The sequence below is a fragment of the Stenella coeruleoalba genome, assembly GCF_951394435.1.
Source record: "Stenella coeruleoalba genome assembly, chromosome: 9".
Classification (NCBI taxonomy): Eukaryota; Metazoa; Chordata; class Mammalia; order Artiodactyla; family Delphinidae; genus Stenella; species Stenella coeruleoalba.
Genome location: NC_137155.1, coordinates 15,097,381 through 15,115,830, shown reverse-complemented (window position 1 = coordinate 15,115,830; position 18,450 = coordinate 15,097,381). Strand labels below are relative to the sequence as shown.

At 39.2% G+C, this 18,450-nt stretch overlaps 1 protein-coding gene across 12 annotated transcripts in view; it reads right to left on the bottom strand.

Moving 5' to 3' along the window:
* The window catches only part of NRCAM (neuronal cell adhesion molecule), a 318,457-nt gene that overhangs the window by 66,593 nt on the left and 233,414 nt on the right, over positions 1-18,450 (bottom strand). For 10 of the 12 annotated variants that reach the window (XM_079931528.1, XM_079931531.1, XM_079931525.1 and 7 more), the window contains 6 exons: positions 17,558-17,754; positions 11,118-11,240; positions 6,280-6,450; positions 5,704-5,760; positions 3,791-3,902; positions 1,567-1,751 (listed from right to left, as the gene is read on the bottom strand). In XM_079931528.1, coding sequence (XP_079787654.1) covers positions 1,567-1,751; positions 3,791-3,902; positions 5,704-5,760; positions 6,280-6,450; positions 11,118-11,240; positions 17,558-17,754 — 845 coding nt within the window. The remainder of the gene's footprint in view (positions 1-1,566; positions 1,752-3,790; positions 3,903-5,703; positions 5,761-6,279; positions 6,451-11,117; positions 11,241-17,557; positions 17,755-18,450) is intronic. The other 2 variants (XM_079931535.1, XM_079931526.1) reach the window with 1 other exon arrangement.

Here is an 18,450-nt window from a genome sequence, read left to right as displayed (position 1 = left end):
GATACCATCAGCTCAACTACACACTGTATGAGGAGTTCCCCAATTTTTCCCCTAATGTCTTATTTCTGTCTCAGGACCCTGTCCTGGACACCACATTGCGTTTAATTGTCACATCTTCTTACTTAGTTTCCTCCGATCTGGAAGTTTCTTGCTCTTTCCTTGTTTTTCATGAACCCGAGACTTTTAAAGACAACTAGTCAGTTATTTTGTAGAACATCTTTTTTTTTTTCTCTAAATAATCAAGAGCTTTTTGGTTATTTTTTGTAATAAGGAACATCCTCTTTTCATCATTCTCAGGACAGAAATGGAGAAAAGTGAATATATGTCAGTGTTAGTCATAAGTGTTACATATCAATGTTAATTACCAGCCCAACACTATAAGTTCTCCATCATCTCTCTTTTTCTCATGAAGAGTTTCTTCCTTGAACATCCTTCCAGACTTACAAAGGAGAACTAGTCAACTGAATTCTTTCAGGGATAAATCAAGCTTACTAAATTGATTAATCTTTGTATTTCTCCTAAGGTATGTTCTCTACTTCTTATCTGTAACTAAAATATTTTGTGAAACATTTTCAACATGCACTCATTCCTAGAGAATGTTTCTACCAGTGACTACTGAATTCTCCTACAGATCAATGGGAAGGTTTTAAGTGAACAAAAGCTCTTCCATCTAAGGTCAAATTTGGTGATTTCTGAGTGAAGAACTCCTGAATTTTTAGATTATAATCACCATCCAACCACCGCCATCAGTATCATCATAATGACTTCTTTTTATTAAAAAAAGGTTATACTCCATTTACAGTTATTATCAAATATTGGCTATATCTCCCGTGTTGTACAATAGATCCTTGTAGCTTATTTTAAACATCATAGTTTGTACCTCTTAACCCTCTACCCCTTTACTGCCTCTCCCCACTGGTAACCGCTGTTGTAGACGTCCATCATATCTGGGAGTACATGATACTGACATGGCTTATGAGTGGTTATATTAACCTTGATCACTTGGTTAGAGTGATGTCTGCCAGGTTTCTCCACTGTAAAGTTATGATTTTCCTGCTTTCCATGTTCTATTCGTTAGAAGCAAGCAAGTCCAGCCCTCACTCAAGGGGAGGACAGTTAAGCTCCATCTCCTTAAGGCACGAGGAGCAAAGAATTTGTGGACATATATTAAACCTGCCTCAGTAATTAATTTTTGGGGGGTGAGGGGAGAAGAAACACTTTGAGGCTATGCAAATATCCTGTTTCTCCTTAAAGTTCCGTCCCGTAATTTTAGCATTCATCACTAGCTCTTGCCTATAGCAGTTATAACTGTGGGATTCTAACTGTGATTTCCTATTTCCTTCATTCTTTCTACACTTATTAATTGGAATCCTCTACAAGGAAGATCCGAGGGAGTGAATTTTTAACCTGATTTAGATGCACTATAAATAGCAATGAGAAGAGATTCAAGGTGCCATGTATGTTGATATAAATTACATTATTATCGAATATAATCAAAGGCATTTGATTGAAGACTCAGGGATTCTCAATGGAGGCAAGAGCCATGTATTTTAGACAATGATATACCTTTAACTGTGACAGAAATGATATGATGGATGGCTCCTAGTGCATTTTTGGCTATACACTGGTAATTCCCAGAGTCTGCTTCTGTAACCTGAACAATCTGCAGAGTTTTCTTAAAGTTCCTATAAAATGTCCGGTTGATGGGGAGTGTTCCATCTTCTTTTATCCAGTAAATAATTGGGGTAGGCCTGATAAGATGAATAAACAATAACATTACAAGAAAAGAAGTTCACCTAGCTGCTTTTGAGGGTGATTTTCATGCGAGCTTGTCACAAACATAAAGATCATGAGGAATATATAGAGATTTTACCTAGCACCACACTTTCCTGAGTCATGCTCAAAACCTTACACTTCAGTCTGTAAGTTACCATTTTCACACAAGCAGAACTGTCCTAATTTACGGCACACTGTGAACTTGGACTTCAGGGATCTGGTGAGAATGGCAGCAAGACTTACTTGACTGAAGGGACCTAATTATTTTCTTCAAAGTTCTGATCGGTGAGGCACTCTTGGAAAATTCTGCATGAAGGGACTATGTCAATCAAAAGAATGACCATGAAATTAATGACACCGAGTTATCCTTTTTTTATCGGCTAGAGCTAAAAATGCCAGAGAAAGAGCTGATATACAGATTTGTGCCCAGGAACTTTTCACACATTTCCATTTCAAATGGAAGCACCTCCCTATCTTATAACAGGCTATCTGATGAAGTGATTAGAGGAATCGTGCTCTTACTTTAGTTTCATTATTAGTGATATTTTAAAATACCAATTGACAGAAGCAGGCCCAACTCATGTGTTACTCATACCATTTCTCACCTATGTTTCTTATTAAATCATGAACTATAGAGGCAGATGAAAAGCCAGACATAGGCTTAGAGTTAAAAGGTCTGCTTCAAAATCCCAGCCTTATCCCTAAATTGCTCTCTGATCTTGGATCCCTGACCCTTTTGGGCCTCAGGTTTCTCTGTTGCCTTAATGCGCAGAATGATGCTTGTTTTGATCTGGTGACTTGAGAAGGTTTTCATGAGGGTAAAATAAAAATCCATTCAATACATTTACTGAGACTAAATTATAGACCAAGCACCGAGTTGTGTGTTGGGAAGATAAAGATAAAAAACAGAATGGTCCACGCCCTCAGGAAGATCACAATGTATTTATCATTAGAAATGCAAGTGGAATTAATGGATTGTAGGATTTTTTTCATTTGTTTTGTCAAATAAAAATAATTGAACAGATATATTTGAGGAACTGAATTGTGAGTAGTGTGATTTCCCGACACGGCCAGCAGAGGCCTCCATGCGCCTCCGGAGGTAAAATTATTCCTGGAGGCCAATTCTGGGATTCTAGGAAGGAATGTGGACTTGGAGTCACCAGGCCAAAGACAGCACAGATCCTAACACGTGATCACAACATGTTTCCGAGATTCCAATCAATGTTTTCAGCAAATGTGCCTTATCAGTAGTACTTGCTCTGTGTCCGGCATAAGAGGGAACTACATAGAGAAGCTTGCCTTAAACGTTTTCCTAATATGGGACTCCTGTCAAGGGCACGTGTGTTCTGGGGGTGGCGTCAGTTTTGAGGTCTGCACAGATGAGACATCTGCAAAGAAGCTGGGCTGGTGACTGGTCACTAGGAAGCAGGGGTTGGGACAGTGTGCCAGGTAGGTTAGGTCCTGTGAGGCCATGTTTGCCTCTGCTGTTAGGAGAACAAGCCAGGGCGAGATTGCTAGAGGGATGTGAGAAACTCATGGTCAAGAGCTCCGTTGCCCTGCTCATAGCCAGCAGACCCAGAGCTGTGAACCCAGAGCCGAGCCGCCCGGCAGATGCACAAACAGGGTCAACTGAAATCAGTCAGATCTAGCCTGTTACAGCACAGCTGCCCTGCAGACCTGCAGACAAACGATCAGTGATAAACAGCTATGGGTTTTAAGGCACTAATTTTTGAGATGCTTTGTTAGACAACAGTAGCAAAATAATAACCTGAATTACATAATCAGAGCAGTCAGAAGGTGATTACTGATACTTATCTCAAAAGGAACACTATTAACAAAATATTTTAATAACATGAAATTTATATGGCCTGTTTTGGAAGGAATTATCACATTTTTCTTGATGCTTAATGGAATCAACATAAAACAATGACTCTTGTTATGATATTAACGCCTCTCTACCAATCTACTATGTTTACATAAGAAGTGGACATCAAGACAGACAGAGTTAACTCACAGCCCTTCTGCAATGCACTCAAGTGAAAGGACATTTCCTCGTAATTCCTCTTTGCGGCTTGCATTGCCTTCTGGAGTTAAAAATGTTGGTGGCCTCTCTCTATGTGATTTAGCTGCAAACGAGAAAATCAATATGCATTCAGAGTTATGAACACGGATTTCTAGAAGCCCCGTTCACTGTCTAAGAACCTAATCCCTTTGCAAATCCATTTAGCATTTGATTGGGAAATCTGGTAAACAGACACACTCTTTGCCTTGCAAATAGCCATCACTCACTCAGCCGGAAGCAGAAAGTATTCTGGTTGCACCACAAGCACTAATAATAAGAACTTTTTTCCTCTTGTACATTTCCCTAATTTGGGTTAGGGTCCTATGAATTTCTGGTGAGTTGGCAAATTTTCAAAATGTAGACATAGAGAGGAAAATCATGTTATCAAACTATCCATCTCTTAAGATGAGTGTGCACGTCAAATGGAAAATGAGCTGTCTGGAAGATAAGGTGATGGAAGGGGTATTTTGCTTTACCCTAGGGACAACATTATAGTCAATTCCATTGACCAATCGTGAAGATAAATCGTGATGGACATCTAACATATCAAAACTGCAAAGTTTATGGAAAACAAAACAAAACACAACTAGAAAGTGACTGCAGAGGTATGGCAAATTGTGTGTCATAAATTAAGGGTGGACTTAAAGCAATTGAAATGGGTTTCCTCGACAAAAACGTAAAAAAAGGGCTCAAGTCAGAAATCTCAGGAAGATACCTACAGACTACCTTCATGTTTTATGTAGTCCTTGCCTAAATGTGGCCTTATCTCCTGATGGCCTCTCAGAAAAACTTAAAGTCGAAATCATACCGTCTTGAGGTTCTAAGAGCCCTTTACAGTGTTCAACACTTTAATGTATTATCTACTTGATGCTCATAAAAACTGAAAAGGTAACATATGAATTCTTCTCATTTCTCAGAAGAAAAGACTGAACACCAGAGAAGGTATTACTGGAGATAAATTAGAGTTTTCCTTAGATTTTACTGCTCTGAAATCACTTTGGGAATGATTTTGAGACCCATATTTTTCAGGAGGATTTTAACATAAAATAAAATAAGGTAAGATAAAATAAAATAAAATAAGGCAGGAGTTGTGATCTGTTTACTCTGGTCATTGATAGTACCTTAATGTTTTTTACTTCATATCTCAAAGGTAAAAAATTAATACAGCAGAAATTCTGCCTTATAGATAATTAAGAGGACCCCATATCCAGAACCCATAATTTTCAGGTATAGACTCTATACCTGAGAGCCATATTTCCATTAAGGAAATCAAATTCTTTTCTTTTTAAAAGAATGAAGTTAAATCCTCTATTTTTAAAAAGATTACTTCCACTGAAGACAGTCACTCGATTTTAAACAAAACTAAGAGAAATACTATTGCTAATTATATGACGTTGATAAGGTCATGTGAAAACAGATGGAAATACGATGATTTACTATCAAAATCCACTTAATATTAATTGCAGAAAGTTTACTAAGACTTTGACGTTAGTATTTTAGCAAGTTAACGCACCTTGCCAACTCTTATTTAATTCATGAGAAAAGCTTATGAGCCAGACAAAATATGAAAAATGTAATTCTGAACATATACGAAAGATTTTTTTTCCAAATCTCGTGGAATGGTTCTTTACATGAAAACAGTTATAGTAACTTTCATTATTATACATACAACATGGAACACGTTTTAGTGACATGTTTGAAAGCTCAGAGCTAAACTTCATATGAAACATACATTGATTTTAGTGGTATTAAACATGGAACTAGGAATTTCATAAAGAAATAAGGTTAAACAGCCATGGAGGTGAAGTTAGTGAACTAAATTCTACAATGAAGGAGACATATCAGTTACAATCACCATAACTCACCACCATAAAACTCAGTGTCACTCAAATTAGCAGCTATAGTGTCATTCAATTCATCCACTGAAATAAACAGAATATTATGAAGAATGCAAAAAGTAGGGGGCAGGGGATTGTAAAAAAAAGTATTGGGCAACAAAAGCAAACATATATACCTATGCTGACCGAGTACCATCCCTACCAAGTAAAAACAGTGCTTTACATTGTATAGAACTATTTCATTAATTCACTCAGCCACCCCCCAACCAGTAATATGTGAATATATAACCGAAGCAGCAGGACTCCCAATTAAAGGCATCGTGGAGCATAAAGCACTCACAAATGCTCAGAACACTAAGTAGATTCAGGAAGTTACCATGGCAACAGTAATGGTATGACAGCAAAAACTGTAAAATACAGTATTTAAGGTAGGCAAGCTCCTTATAATATTGATACATATGCCAACACTTTAGCGACTATTCACAGGTACTTTCCTGATCAGTGAACCTGTTTACTTCAAAGCTAGTAGGATTTAATAATTCATACATTTGCACACATTTGTAAACATCATGGCAAGAGAGTTTCTGGAAACTGAACTCTTACCTGAAATCACCTTCACAGAAATAGGTTGCTTCTGCTGTATGGTTTGAGTGTGATTAAATCGTGCGTAACAGATGTAGTCTTCCCGGGTATCCTCTGGGAGCACATTGGAAAAATAAAGGTCTCCATTCAGACCCTGGGAAACTCTCTCACTCTGTGGAAGTCTTTGAAAGGCTGGAGAAAGGCGGAGAGACATCTAGATCATTCCATCACAAAGTAGCCACTTTGCAAATTAGTGAGATAAATGTATCTACTAATAACTAGTTCTGTGAACTTCACTTGAATGTTTTTTTTTCTCTATAAAGATCTTTGAGTAAAAGCAAATAACTGTAAAAAAAAAAAAAAAGACACATGTATTAAAACTCCAATTGTACCTGCCAGACCCTCATTTCTCTGGAGTGGGTGTAGAGGTGAGATTAGAGTTGTCCAGTGAAGGGTTTCATGAAGCAAGCATAAACCAAAAAATGTTTTACAGAGTTTGCATGACTTTTCCTAACATTTAAGTTAATCCCTAATTGTTAATCATAGATACACACGTATCTCAGAAAGTGCATTATGGAAACTTGTAAGGATGTTAACACGGGTTGCATCTATTGCAGTACATACACAGTCAGACACCTTATACTGTGACAGCACCTAACTGTGATGAACTAGGTCCTGGGCAAGGTGTCAGGTGGACCCGGTTCCCTGCCCTGAGCTTGGGATCTAACTGGAGATCAGGCAGCAAACAGGCAATTAACAACAGGGTGTAATGCTGCAGACGTGCCACTCAGAGGCCCCCCACACCCAGCCTCCCTCACCTCCTCTACTTTTTCTTTTTAGTGTTACCTATCACCTTCTAACAGACAATGTACTTTACCTGTCATGCGTATGGCTTATAGCCCGTCTCCCCGCACTAGAATTTAAGTTCCAGAAGGACGGAGACCGTCATCTGCTTTGTCTACTGTTGTAGCCCTAAAAAATGCACCTGGCCCCTCACAGAAGCTCCAAAATGAAATGAATAACCATCAGCATTCTGACTTTCCAGTTTCACATTTAACAACCGACTTCTCCTCAGGCCCAAGGAACAGTCTAGCCTCAGGCGTGGAGGGGGGATTTTCTAAGGCGATGAGGAACTCAGGGAGATGGGACCAATGATCTATGTGTGAACTGACACTTGGCTGGCTAGCATGACTCAGGAAGCATCTGACTCAGTTCACTGGGAGAGTTCTTCAGCTCTGAAGTGAGAGAACCAGGAAAAATTGTACCTCCTAGTTGCCTGGGGCCAGGTGTCATGTCTCCTGGAGGATTTCTCGAGTCTGAGTCAAGCAGATGTGCTCCTACAGCAGCAGGTGCCCTATCTAAAATGTCATGAAATGCAAAATTATGGGGAAAAGCCTGCAGCTCCCTTGGGCAGGAAAAGGTAGGGAAATGTGGAGCCAGACCTTGAAAGGATGCTGGTTAGCCATGTTAGTCAAGTTCTAGGTCAAGATGGGGGTTTGGATGGTGGTTGTAAATTCATGGTTTGAAGCCATTAACCAGGGAAAGGGTTGTTTTAAAAAATAACTCCGAAAAATAATGTACATTTATTTCATGAATACAAAGAGCTAAAGATAGGGACACATTTATTCTCTTCCATTTCTCCTGCTGTATTTTATTATGGACCGGTGTTGGGAGATCAAATGAAAGGGAATGCCATTTTATGAGGATGGTAGCACTTTGCCCAAGGAGTTCCTTGGCATTACATTGGGGACAAAAATGTATGCAGATAGGAATACCATGATAAGGTCATCTTCCCAGAAGAATGCTACACAGATCTGAATTTTTTCTCATATCCAGATGAAATTTCACTTGAAAGGTCCAGACGCTTTGCCTACAGCCTAAAATGTAGGTAAATGACATGGCCAGCAGTGCAATGTGAAAAAAATAAGTTACATATTCAGATGATTCTGAGACTCTACATGTATATGCCTCTTTATTAAGTGGAAAAGTCATCAATTCTGAGTAAGAACCAATAACCAAATATTGGGTCTCATTTTGGCAGTACATTTGGATACTGTTATCCTCGACCACGTAACCCACTCATTTCCATTTGATTTGTTACTTATTCTTTCAAAATCTGTAAAAGTTGTTACGTGATCATAGGAAAAATATCTTCGCCCATTTATTCATTTATATATTGATTTTCCATTTCTTTGTGATACTTTCTCTGAGTGCTTTGATACAGAACAGTCAAAACTGGAAATGAAATGTGAGAGCTGAACTTTATCTTCAGTAATGTGCACAGCTGGTGATTTCAAAGGAAATCATGTCACTGAGAACAGAATGTATTCCCTACACATATTTTGCAACCATTCCCACCATTCTACCCAAAGGACTCTTGTCAAGGTCAACAGCGACCACCGTGTTGCCAAATGTAATACTCATTTCTCAGTCAGGTTGGAAACTGATCTCTCAGCAGTATTTGAACCGGCTGATATTCTGTCTTCCTGACACTTTTTCTTCCCCTCGTCCCGGGGACACCCTCTCTTTTTGTTTTCTTCTTACCTAAGTGACTGCTTCTTCTCATCTACTTTCCTTGGCTCCCTAAGTTCTTGGCCCCTGGAGGCTCCTGGTCTCAGTCCCCAGGCTTTGCTCTTCACCACCTGCACTCCCTCCCTTCGTCCTCCCCTCCAGTCCCCGGCTCTACAGAGCATCTCTGCAGCACTAACATTCACACATTGTCGGCAAGAGCCCTGAGTCTTCCTTGGATTCATGTAGCTGTAGCTCTGATTCCTGCTGGAGACCTCCACAAGGATGCCTCACAAGGCTCTCATCCCAAACCCTGGTGCCTAGTCTCCCGGCAGAACCTCCACAAGGATGCGTCACGAGCCTCTCATCCCAAACCCTGGTTCCTAGTCTCCCAGCAGAACCTCCACAAGGATGCGTCACAAGCCTCTCATCCCAAACCCTGGTCCCTAGTCTCCAACGTAACATGCTAAGGGGAGGTGTGGAAGGATGGGAGAGCAGAGCAACAAACAATTCCCTAAGGATAGGGATGGGGTGAACAGATGTTAAACTGCCTAATGAATGACTTCAATTCTCTGTGCCTCAGTTTCCTCATCTAAAAAGTGGTAAGAGTCTAGGCTTCTCTGGTGGCGCAGTGGTTGAGAGTCCGCCTGCCGATGCAGGGGACACGAGTTCGTGCCCCGCTCCGGGAAGATCCCACATGCCACGGAGCGGCTGGGCCCGTGAGCCATGGCCGCTGAGCCTGCGCGTCTGGAGCCTGTGCTCCGCAACGGGAGAGGCCACAACAGTGAGAGGCCCACGTACCGCAAAAAAAAAAAAAAAGTGGTAAGACTCATCCGAAATGCTTCCTGGGACTGCTGTAGAAAATGGATGAGATAACTTATGTAAAGTCTTTAGCAAAGGGACAGGCACTTAGTAAATGTCCAATCGATATTAGCTGTTGTTACTACTATATATAAAATAGATAATCAATAAGCATCTACTGTATGGTGCAGGGAACTGTGCTCAATATTCTGTAATAACCTATATGGGAAAAGAATCTGAAAAAGAATGGATATATGTATATGTATAACTGAATCACTTTTGCTGTACACCTGAAACTAACACAGCATTGTGAAACAACTGTACTCCAATATAAAGTAAAAAATTAAATTAAAAGAAAATTAGCTGTTGTTGGGGATAAAAGAACGAAACTGAAAGAAGAGACATAACACATCCTGAACAGCTTGATTTCCTTCCCTTGATGGGCTTCTGGTGTTTCAGGAAATGGCAATTCCATTTTACTAGTTGTTCAGTCTTAGACTTTGGAGTTACCTTTGATTAGACTTTGGGGTTACCTTTGATTCCTCTGTCTCATGCCTCCACCCTGACCCCGATAAACCCTGGAGGATCTACCTTCAAATTATATCTGGAATCTGACCATTTCTTCCTTCCTCCCTCCCTGCCTCCCTTCCTTTCTTTCTTTTTTTTTTTTAATGGCCTCGTGGCACGTGGGATCTTAGTTCCCTGACCAGAGGTCAAAGCCACGCCCCCTGCATTGGAAGTGTGCAATCTTAACCACTGGACCACCAGGGGAGTCCCTGGAATCTGACCATTTCTTACTTACTTGACTGCCACTACCCAAGTCCGAGTCCCCGTCAACTCTTGCCCAGATCACAGCACTGGCCTCCTAACAGAACGCCCTTCTCCCCCTTTCGTCCTCTCTGTTCTCCACACATGAACCAAAGTGAGGCTCTTACTATTTGTTTTGATTCAGGTGAAGCCACTCCTTCAATGTCTCCCTACTTCACTGAAAGCAAAAGCCAAAGCCCTTCGCACTGGAGCCCCTGGACTTTCTTGACCTTTTCTCTCACTGTCGCCCTTGGGTCAGTCAGCCCGGGCACACTGGCCTCCCTGCTGATTTTACACACACCAGGGATGCTCCTGCCCTTGGGGCTTAAACTGGTTTTTCTCTTTCCACCCAGATATTTAAGGGCCTGCTTGCTCTTTCACTCCTGTAAGTTTCTGCTCAAAACTCTGCTTATTTTTCTTCACAGCACTTACTGCCAACTGACACATGTTTTCTAAATGCATTTATTCTCCGCTTCCTTCTCTCCCCGCTTTTATTCCCATTGCATAGAATATAAATTCAGTGAGAGCAGGACCTTTGTTTGGTTTATTCAGAGAGGTGCCTGGTACATAGTAGGTGCTCAATAAAATAAAGTGACTGAATGAAAGGATATGTGATTTATTTTCCTGAGAATCTCTAAGACATTTTATAAACATCTTATGAATCACAAGAGGTAATAATTGATTGGGACAGCCAATAATCATAAGACTCTTGAAGAAAGAAAGTTCTTATTTTTAAAACTTACAATTATCCATCCAGAATATTATAGGTGGTGGTAACCCAACTGGGGGTCTGCAGGGCAGTACCAAAGACTGGCCATTTCTAAGTGTTATTCGTTCAAGTTTTTCTTTGGTCCACAACGGTGATCCTAATGAAATAAAACAATAACTTCTAAGTTATTTCTGCATTGGAAAATAAAAAGAGCACTAGAAAGAAATATAAACCAAACTTTTGGAGAAATAGTAACTCGAAATTTATATACATTAACGACAAAAAAAATTTTAAATACGGTGTTAAAAAATGACATTAGTAGTATGAATTCTGAGTCAGCAATTCCATGTCTAAGAATTTATATTAAATAAATCCTTAAGAAGATACAAACTAATTTTTCTACAAGCGTGCCCTTCATGAAAGAATGAAAAACATTTCTATGTCAAAAGATTTGTTAAACAAATAACTGTACATGTACACCTTTGAATATCATACAGTGTTAGACACTGCATACTTATTTATAAGATTAATATAAAATATACATGATATCTAGATAAGGCAGAAACGGTTATAAAATAGTACTTCAGAATGAGCTTGTTTTCGACATGTACATACATATATGCCTGGGTAAAAATAGAAAGAATAGTAATTTCCTTGAATGAAAGGATTTGCGAGTAATTTTGAACTTTCTTTTTTGTTCATTTGTAATTGGTTTATTCTATAATGCGCACATATTATATATATAATAAACATTTTAAAAAATGACAAGAACTTCAAATGGTTGCTATTCTTTAAATACATGCTCTTGGGTTGTTGAGAGCATGTGGGTACTGACTATTGCAAAAAGAGCCACAATAATATCAAGATAGTGAGGTCACCCTATTTCCAGTGAAATTTTGAAATAAAAATGTTTAAAGAAATACATGCATCCCAATGTTCACAGCAGCATTATTTACAATAGCCAAGACATAGAAGCAACAACCTAAGTGTCCATCGGGCAGATGCATGGATAAAGAAGATGTGGTACATATATACAATGGAAAATATTACTCAGCCATAAAAAAGAATGAAATTTTGCCATTTGCAGCAACATGGATGGACTTGGACAGCATATGATAAGTGAAATAAGTCTCTGTACAGAGAAAGACAAATACTGTATGATATCACTTATATGTGGAATCTAAAAAATACAACAAACTAGTGAATATAACAAAAAAGCAGCAGACTCACAGATACTAGCAGTTACCAGTGGGGAGAGGGATGGGGGAAGGGCAGTATAGGGGTAGGGAGTCAAGAACTACAAACTCTTATGTATAAAATAAGCTACAAGGATAGGCCCCAGTGTGGCTTCCGTGCCATCCATCTCGCGGTTGCTGCCGTAGGAGAGCTTGGCGGTGGCCCAGGCCACACATGCCCGCAGGCCCCCACTTGTCTCCTGTGGCAGCCTCCATGCAGTCACCCAGGCCCAGCCAGCTTGCTGGGGCTCTCAGTCTGCCCGTTCTCTAGTCACTGCTTACTTCGGGGTCCAGCAGATGCCGGAGACCAGGGAGACCTCGTGGAGGACCTCGCAGGGGCCGCCAGCTGCCTCCTGAGCCCACCGGGTCTTCAGAGACTCTCCGGAGAAGCTGTGTGGCTGACAGGATCTTGGTGCTCCAGCAGGGTGTCAGGCCTGTGCCTCTGAGGTGGGAGACCCGAGTTCAGGACATTAGTCCACCAGAGACTTCCCGGCTCCACGTAATATCAAATGGCGAAAGCTCTCCCGGAGATCTCCATCTCAACGCTAAGACCCAGCTCCATTCAACAACGAGCAAGCTACAGTGCTGGACACCCTATGCCAAACAACTAGCAAGACAGGAATACAACCCCAACCATTAGGAGAGAGGCTGCCTAAAATCATAATAAGGTCAAAGACACCCTAAAACACACCACTGGATGCAGTTGTGCCTGACAGAAAGACAAGATCCAGCCTCATCCAACAGAACACCGGCATTAGTCCCCTCCACCAGGAAGCCCACACAACCCACTGAACCAACCTTAGCCACTGGGGGCAGATACCAAAACAAACAGGAACTACGAACCTGCAGCCAGCGAAAAGGAGACCCCAAATACAGTAAGTTAAGCAAAATGAGAAGACAGAAACACGCAGCAGATGAAGAAGCACCCAACATAGGAGCACTTCAATACATAAGGCAAATACTAACAGCCATAAAAGGGGCAATGGACAGTAATACAATCATAGTAGGGGACTTTAACAACCCACTTTCACCTTGGACAGATCATCCAAAATGAAAATAAATAAGGAAACACAAGCTTTAAATGATACATTAAATAAGATGGACTTAATTGATATTTATAGGACATTCCATCCAAAAACAACAGAATGCACTTTCTTCTCAAGTGGTCATGGAACATTCTCCAGGATAGATCATATCTTGGGTCACAAATCAAGTCTTGGTAAAATTAAGAAAATTGGAATCGTACCAACTATCCTTTCCGGCCACAATGCTATGAGACTAGATATCAACTACAGGAAAAAAATCTGTAAAAAATACAAACACATGGAGGCTAAACAATACACTACTTAATAACCAAGAGATCACTGAAGAAATCAAAGAGGAAATCAAAAAATACCTAGAAAGAAATGACAATGAAAACATGACAACCCAAAATCTATGGGATGCAGCAAAAGCAATTCTAAGAGGGAAGTTTATAGCAATACAATCTTACCTCAAGAAACAAGAAGCATCTCAAATAAACAACCTAACCTTATACCTAAAGCAATTGGAGAAAGAAGAACAAAAATACCCCAAAGTTAGCAGAAGGAAAGAAATCATAAAGGTCAGATCAGAAATAAATGAAAAAGAAATGAAGGAAATGACAGCAAAGATCAATAAAACTAAAAGCTGGTTGTTTGAGAAGATAAACAAAATTGATAAACCATTAGCCAGACTCATCAAGAAAAAAAGGGAGAAGACTCAAATCAATAGAATTAGAAATGAAAAAGGAGAAGTAACAACTGACACTGTAGAAATACAAAGGATCATGAGAGATTACTATAAACAACTCTATGCCAAAAAAATGGACAACCTGGAAGAAATGGACAAATTCTTAGAAAAGCACAACCTTCCAGGACTGAACCAGGAAGAAATAGAAAATATAAACAGACGAATCACATGCACTGAAATTGACACTGTGATTTAAAATCTTCTAACAAACAAAAGCCCAGGACCAGATGGCTTCACAGGCGAATACTATCAAACATTTAGAGAAGAACTAACACCTATCCTTCTCAAACTCCTCCAAAATATAGCAGAGAGAGGAACACTCCCAAACTTATTCTACGAGGCCACCATCACCCTGATACCAAAACCAGAAAAGAAACTACAAAAAAAGAAAACTAAAGGCCAATATCACTAATGAACATAGATGCAAAGATCCTCAACAAAATACTAGCAAACAGAATCCAACAGCACATTAAAAGGATCATACACCATGATCAAGTGGAGTTTATCCCAGGAATGCAAGGATTCTTCAATATATGCAAATCAATCAATGTAATAAACCATATTAACAAACTGAAGGAGAAAACTCATATGATCATCTCAATAGATGCAGAAAAAGCTTTTGAGAAATTTCATCACCCGTGTATGATAAAAACCCTCCAGTAAGTAGGCATAGAGGAAACTTACCTCAACATAATAAAGGCCATATATGACAAACCCACAGCCAGCATCATTCTCAATGATGAAGAACTGAAACCATTTCCTCTAAGATCAGGAACAAGACAATTTTGTCCGCTCTCACCACTATTATTCAACGTTTTGGAACTTTTAGCCACAACAATCAGAGAAGAAAAAGAAATAAAAGGAATCCAAATCAGAAAAGAAGAAGTAAAGCTGTCACTGTTTGTAGATGACATGATTCTATACACAGAGAATCCTAAAGAGGCTACCGGAAAACTACTAGAGCTAATCAATGAATTTGGTAAAGTAGCAGGATACAAAGTTAACATACAGAAATCTCTTGCATTCCTATACACTAATGATGAAAAATCTGAAAGAGAAATTAAGGAAACACTCCCATTTACCACTGCAACAAAAAGAATAAAATACCTAGGAATAAACCTACCTAAGGAGGTAAAAGACCTATACTCAGACACTGATGAAAGAAATCAAAGATGACACAAACAGATGGAGAGATATACCATGTTCTTGGATTGGAAGAATCAATATTGTGAAAATGACTCCACTACCCAAAGCAATCTACAGATTCAATGCAATCCCTATCAAACCACCAATGGCATTTTCCACAGAACTAGAACAAAAAAATCTCACAATTTGTATGGAAAGACCCCCGAATAACCAAAGCAATTTGAGAAAGAAAAATGGAGCTGGTGGAATCAGGCTACCTGACTTCAGACTATACCACAAAGCTACAGTAATCCAAACAGTATGGTACTGGCACAAAAATAGAAATATAGATCAATGGAACAGGATTCAAAGCCCAGAGATAAAGCCATGCACATATGGTCACCTCATTTTTGATAAAGGAGGCAAGAATATACAATGGAGAAAAGACAGCCTCTTCAATAAGTGGTCCTGGAAAACTGTACAGCTACATGTAAAAGAATGAAATTAGAACACTCCCTAACACCATAAATAAAAATAAGATCAAAATGGATTACAGACCTAAATGTAAGGCCAGACACTATAAAACTCTTAGAGGAAAACATAGGCAGAACACTCCATGACATAAATCACAGCAAGATCCTTTTTGACCCACCTCTTAGAGAAATGGAAATAAAACCAAAAAGAAACAAATGGGACCTAATGAAACTTAAAAGCTTTTGCACAGCAAAGGAAACCATAAACAAGATGAAAAGACAACCCTCAGAATGGGAGAAAATATTTGCAAATGAAGCAACTGACAAAGGATTAATCTCCAAAATTTATGCAGCTCCATATTAAAAAAACAAACAACCCAATCCAAAAATGGCCAGAAGACCTAAGTAGACATTTCTCCAAAGAAGATAAACAGATTGCCAACAAACACATGAAAGGATGCTCAACATCACTAATCATTAGAGAAATGCATATCAAAACTACAATGAGATATTATCTCACACCAGTCAGAATGACCATCATCAAAAAATCTAGAAACAATAAATGCTGGAGAGGGTGTGGTGAAAAGGGAACCCTCTTGCACTGTTGGTGGGAATGTAAATTGATACAGCCACTATGGAGAACGGTATTGAGGTTCCCTAAAAAACTAAAAATAGAACTACCATATGACCCAGCAATCCCACTACGGGGTATATACCATGAGAAAACCATAATTCAAAAAGAGTCATGTACCATAATGTTCAGTGCAGCACTATTTACAATAGCCAGGACACGGAAGCAACCTAAGTGTCCATCAACAGATGAATGGGTAAAGAAGATGTGGCACATATATACAATGGAATATTACTCAGTCATAAATGGAAATGAATTGAGTTATTTGTAGTGAGGTGGATGGACCTAGAGTCTGTCATACAGAGTGAAGTAAGTCAGAAAGAGAAAAACAAATACCGTATGCTGACACATATATATGGAATCTTAAAAAAAAAAAAAAAGGGTCATGAAGAACCTAGGGGCAAGATGGGAATAAAGATGCAGACCTACTAGAGAATGGACTTGAAGACACGGGGAGGGGGAAGGGTAAGCTGGACGAAGTGAGAGAGTGGTAGTGTATATATGGACATATATACACTACCAAATGTAAAATAGATAGCTAGTGGGAAGCAGTCGCATAGCACAGGGAGATCAGCCCGGTGCTTTGTGACCACCTTGAGGGGTGGGATAAGGAGGGTGGGACGGACACACAAGAGGGAGGAGATATGGGGATATATGTATATGTATAGCTGATTCAGTTTGTTATAAAGTAGAAACACACCATTGTAAAGCAATTATACTCCAATAAAGATGTTAAAAAATAATAAGCTACAGGGATATATTGTACAACATGGGGGATATAGCCAATATTTTACAGTATCTATGAATGGAGTATAACATTTAAAAATTGTACACCTGTAACTTTTATAATATTGTACATCAACCGTACTTCAATTAAAAAAACATTTAAAGAAATAACACTTAGACCTCAATTACCCATTTCATACTTAATTTATTTCCATCTGGCTGTTTGGAGTATGCTTAAATATAAGATTCATGAGAAATTAATGATTAGATCAATTTGAGGAAAAATACACTTTCCTTACCCCTGGTGTTTTATTCTGGACTTGTACAAAAGACACATTGGATTGACAAAGCATTAGGCTGAGGAATTGAGGTCAAGTGGAAAGGGGTGATGATTTTCAGAGTACTGGAATCAATTCCATTGCTTTCTTGTAATTGTATTTAGATGGTGTAACAGATGCTGGGGTTGGAGCTATACTTTAAAAAGGGTCCTGTTTGGTGAACAGGTCTGACTTACTGGATGGACGGATGACAATGTTATTAGAAATTGCAGCCCCGCGTTCGTTCCTGGCTGTACACTGATAAACTCCTTCATAGGTCTCTGCTTTCCCCTCGCTCATGATGTTGACTGTGAGGGTTCCCGAGCCAGACTTCATGGTGACAAGAGGGTCTTTATCTATGTCGAAATGAGTCCCATTTCGGGTCCAGGAGAAACTGCCCAACGCATAAAGGATTAAGCTTGTTTACAGCCCAGAAAAACAGGATTATTTCCTCTCTAACAAATTCCTGGCAATTTTATGGATTTCTAAATAACGATTAGATTTTAGTATTCAGTAAAAGAACAATAGGCTCCACACCTAAAATGTTTCATTGAATTATGACTTAGAAAAAAGTGCCGGCCATACATACTAAGGTACATGTCTTCATTAGAACTAACCAAAATCTGACTCAATAAAGAAATCATGCATACAGATTGCCTGTCATCTTTCAAAGAAAACATAGGAAGTAGGTCTCCAAGGCACACTCTTTTAGAGCTTTATTAGCATTTTAATTGTAAACTCCATTGTTCATAGAATTGATAACCTGCCTATAAAGATTTGCTCTGGGCTGAAGTGTAAGAAGAAAGGCCTTCACAAGTACTAATATATGTGTGTGTTTAAAAGTGATCAGACCAGTGTCAAGTTACCAAAATGCAAAGTATGAGTTGGGAGGAGAGGAAACATGAGCTCAATGGTGTTTTAAGTGTCGGTTATTAAAAGTGATCATTGTATATCAAATATATTTTGAGAATTTTTAATTCTAGAGATGATTTTTGTAAATTTCTTAGGAAGTATTTCAAATTGTCAACTGAAAGTCGTCTTTTTCAGTTTTATTTATGTAAAAGACTGCCTTATATAAAAGTCCCAGTGC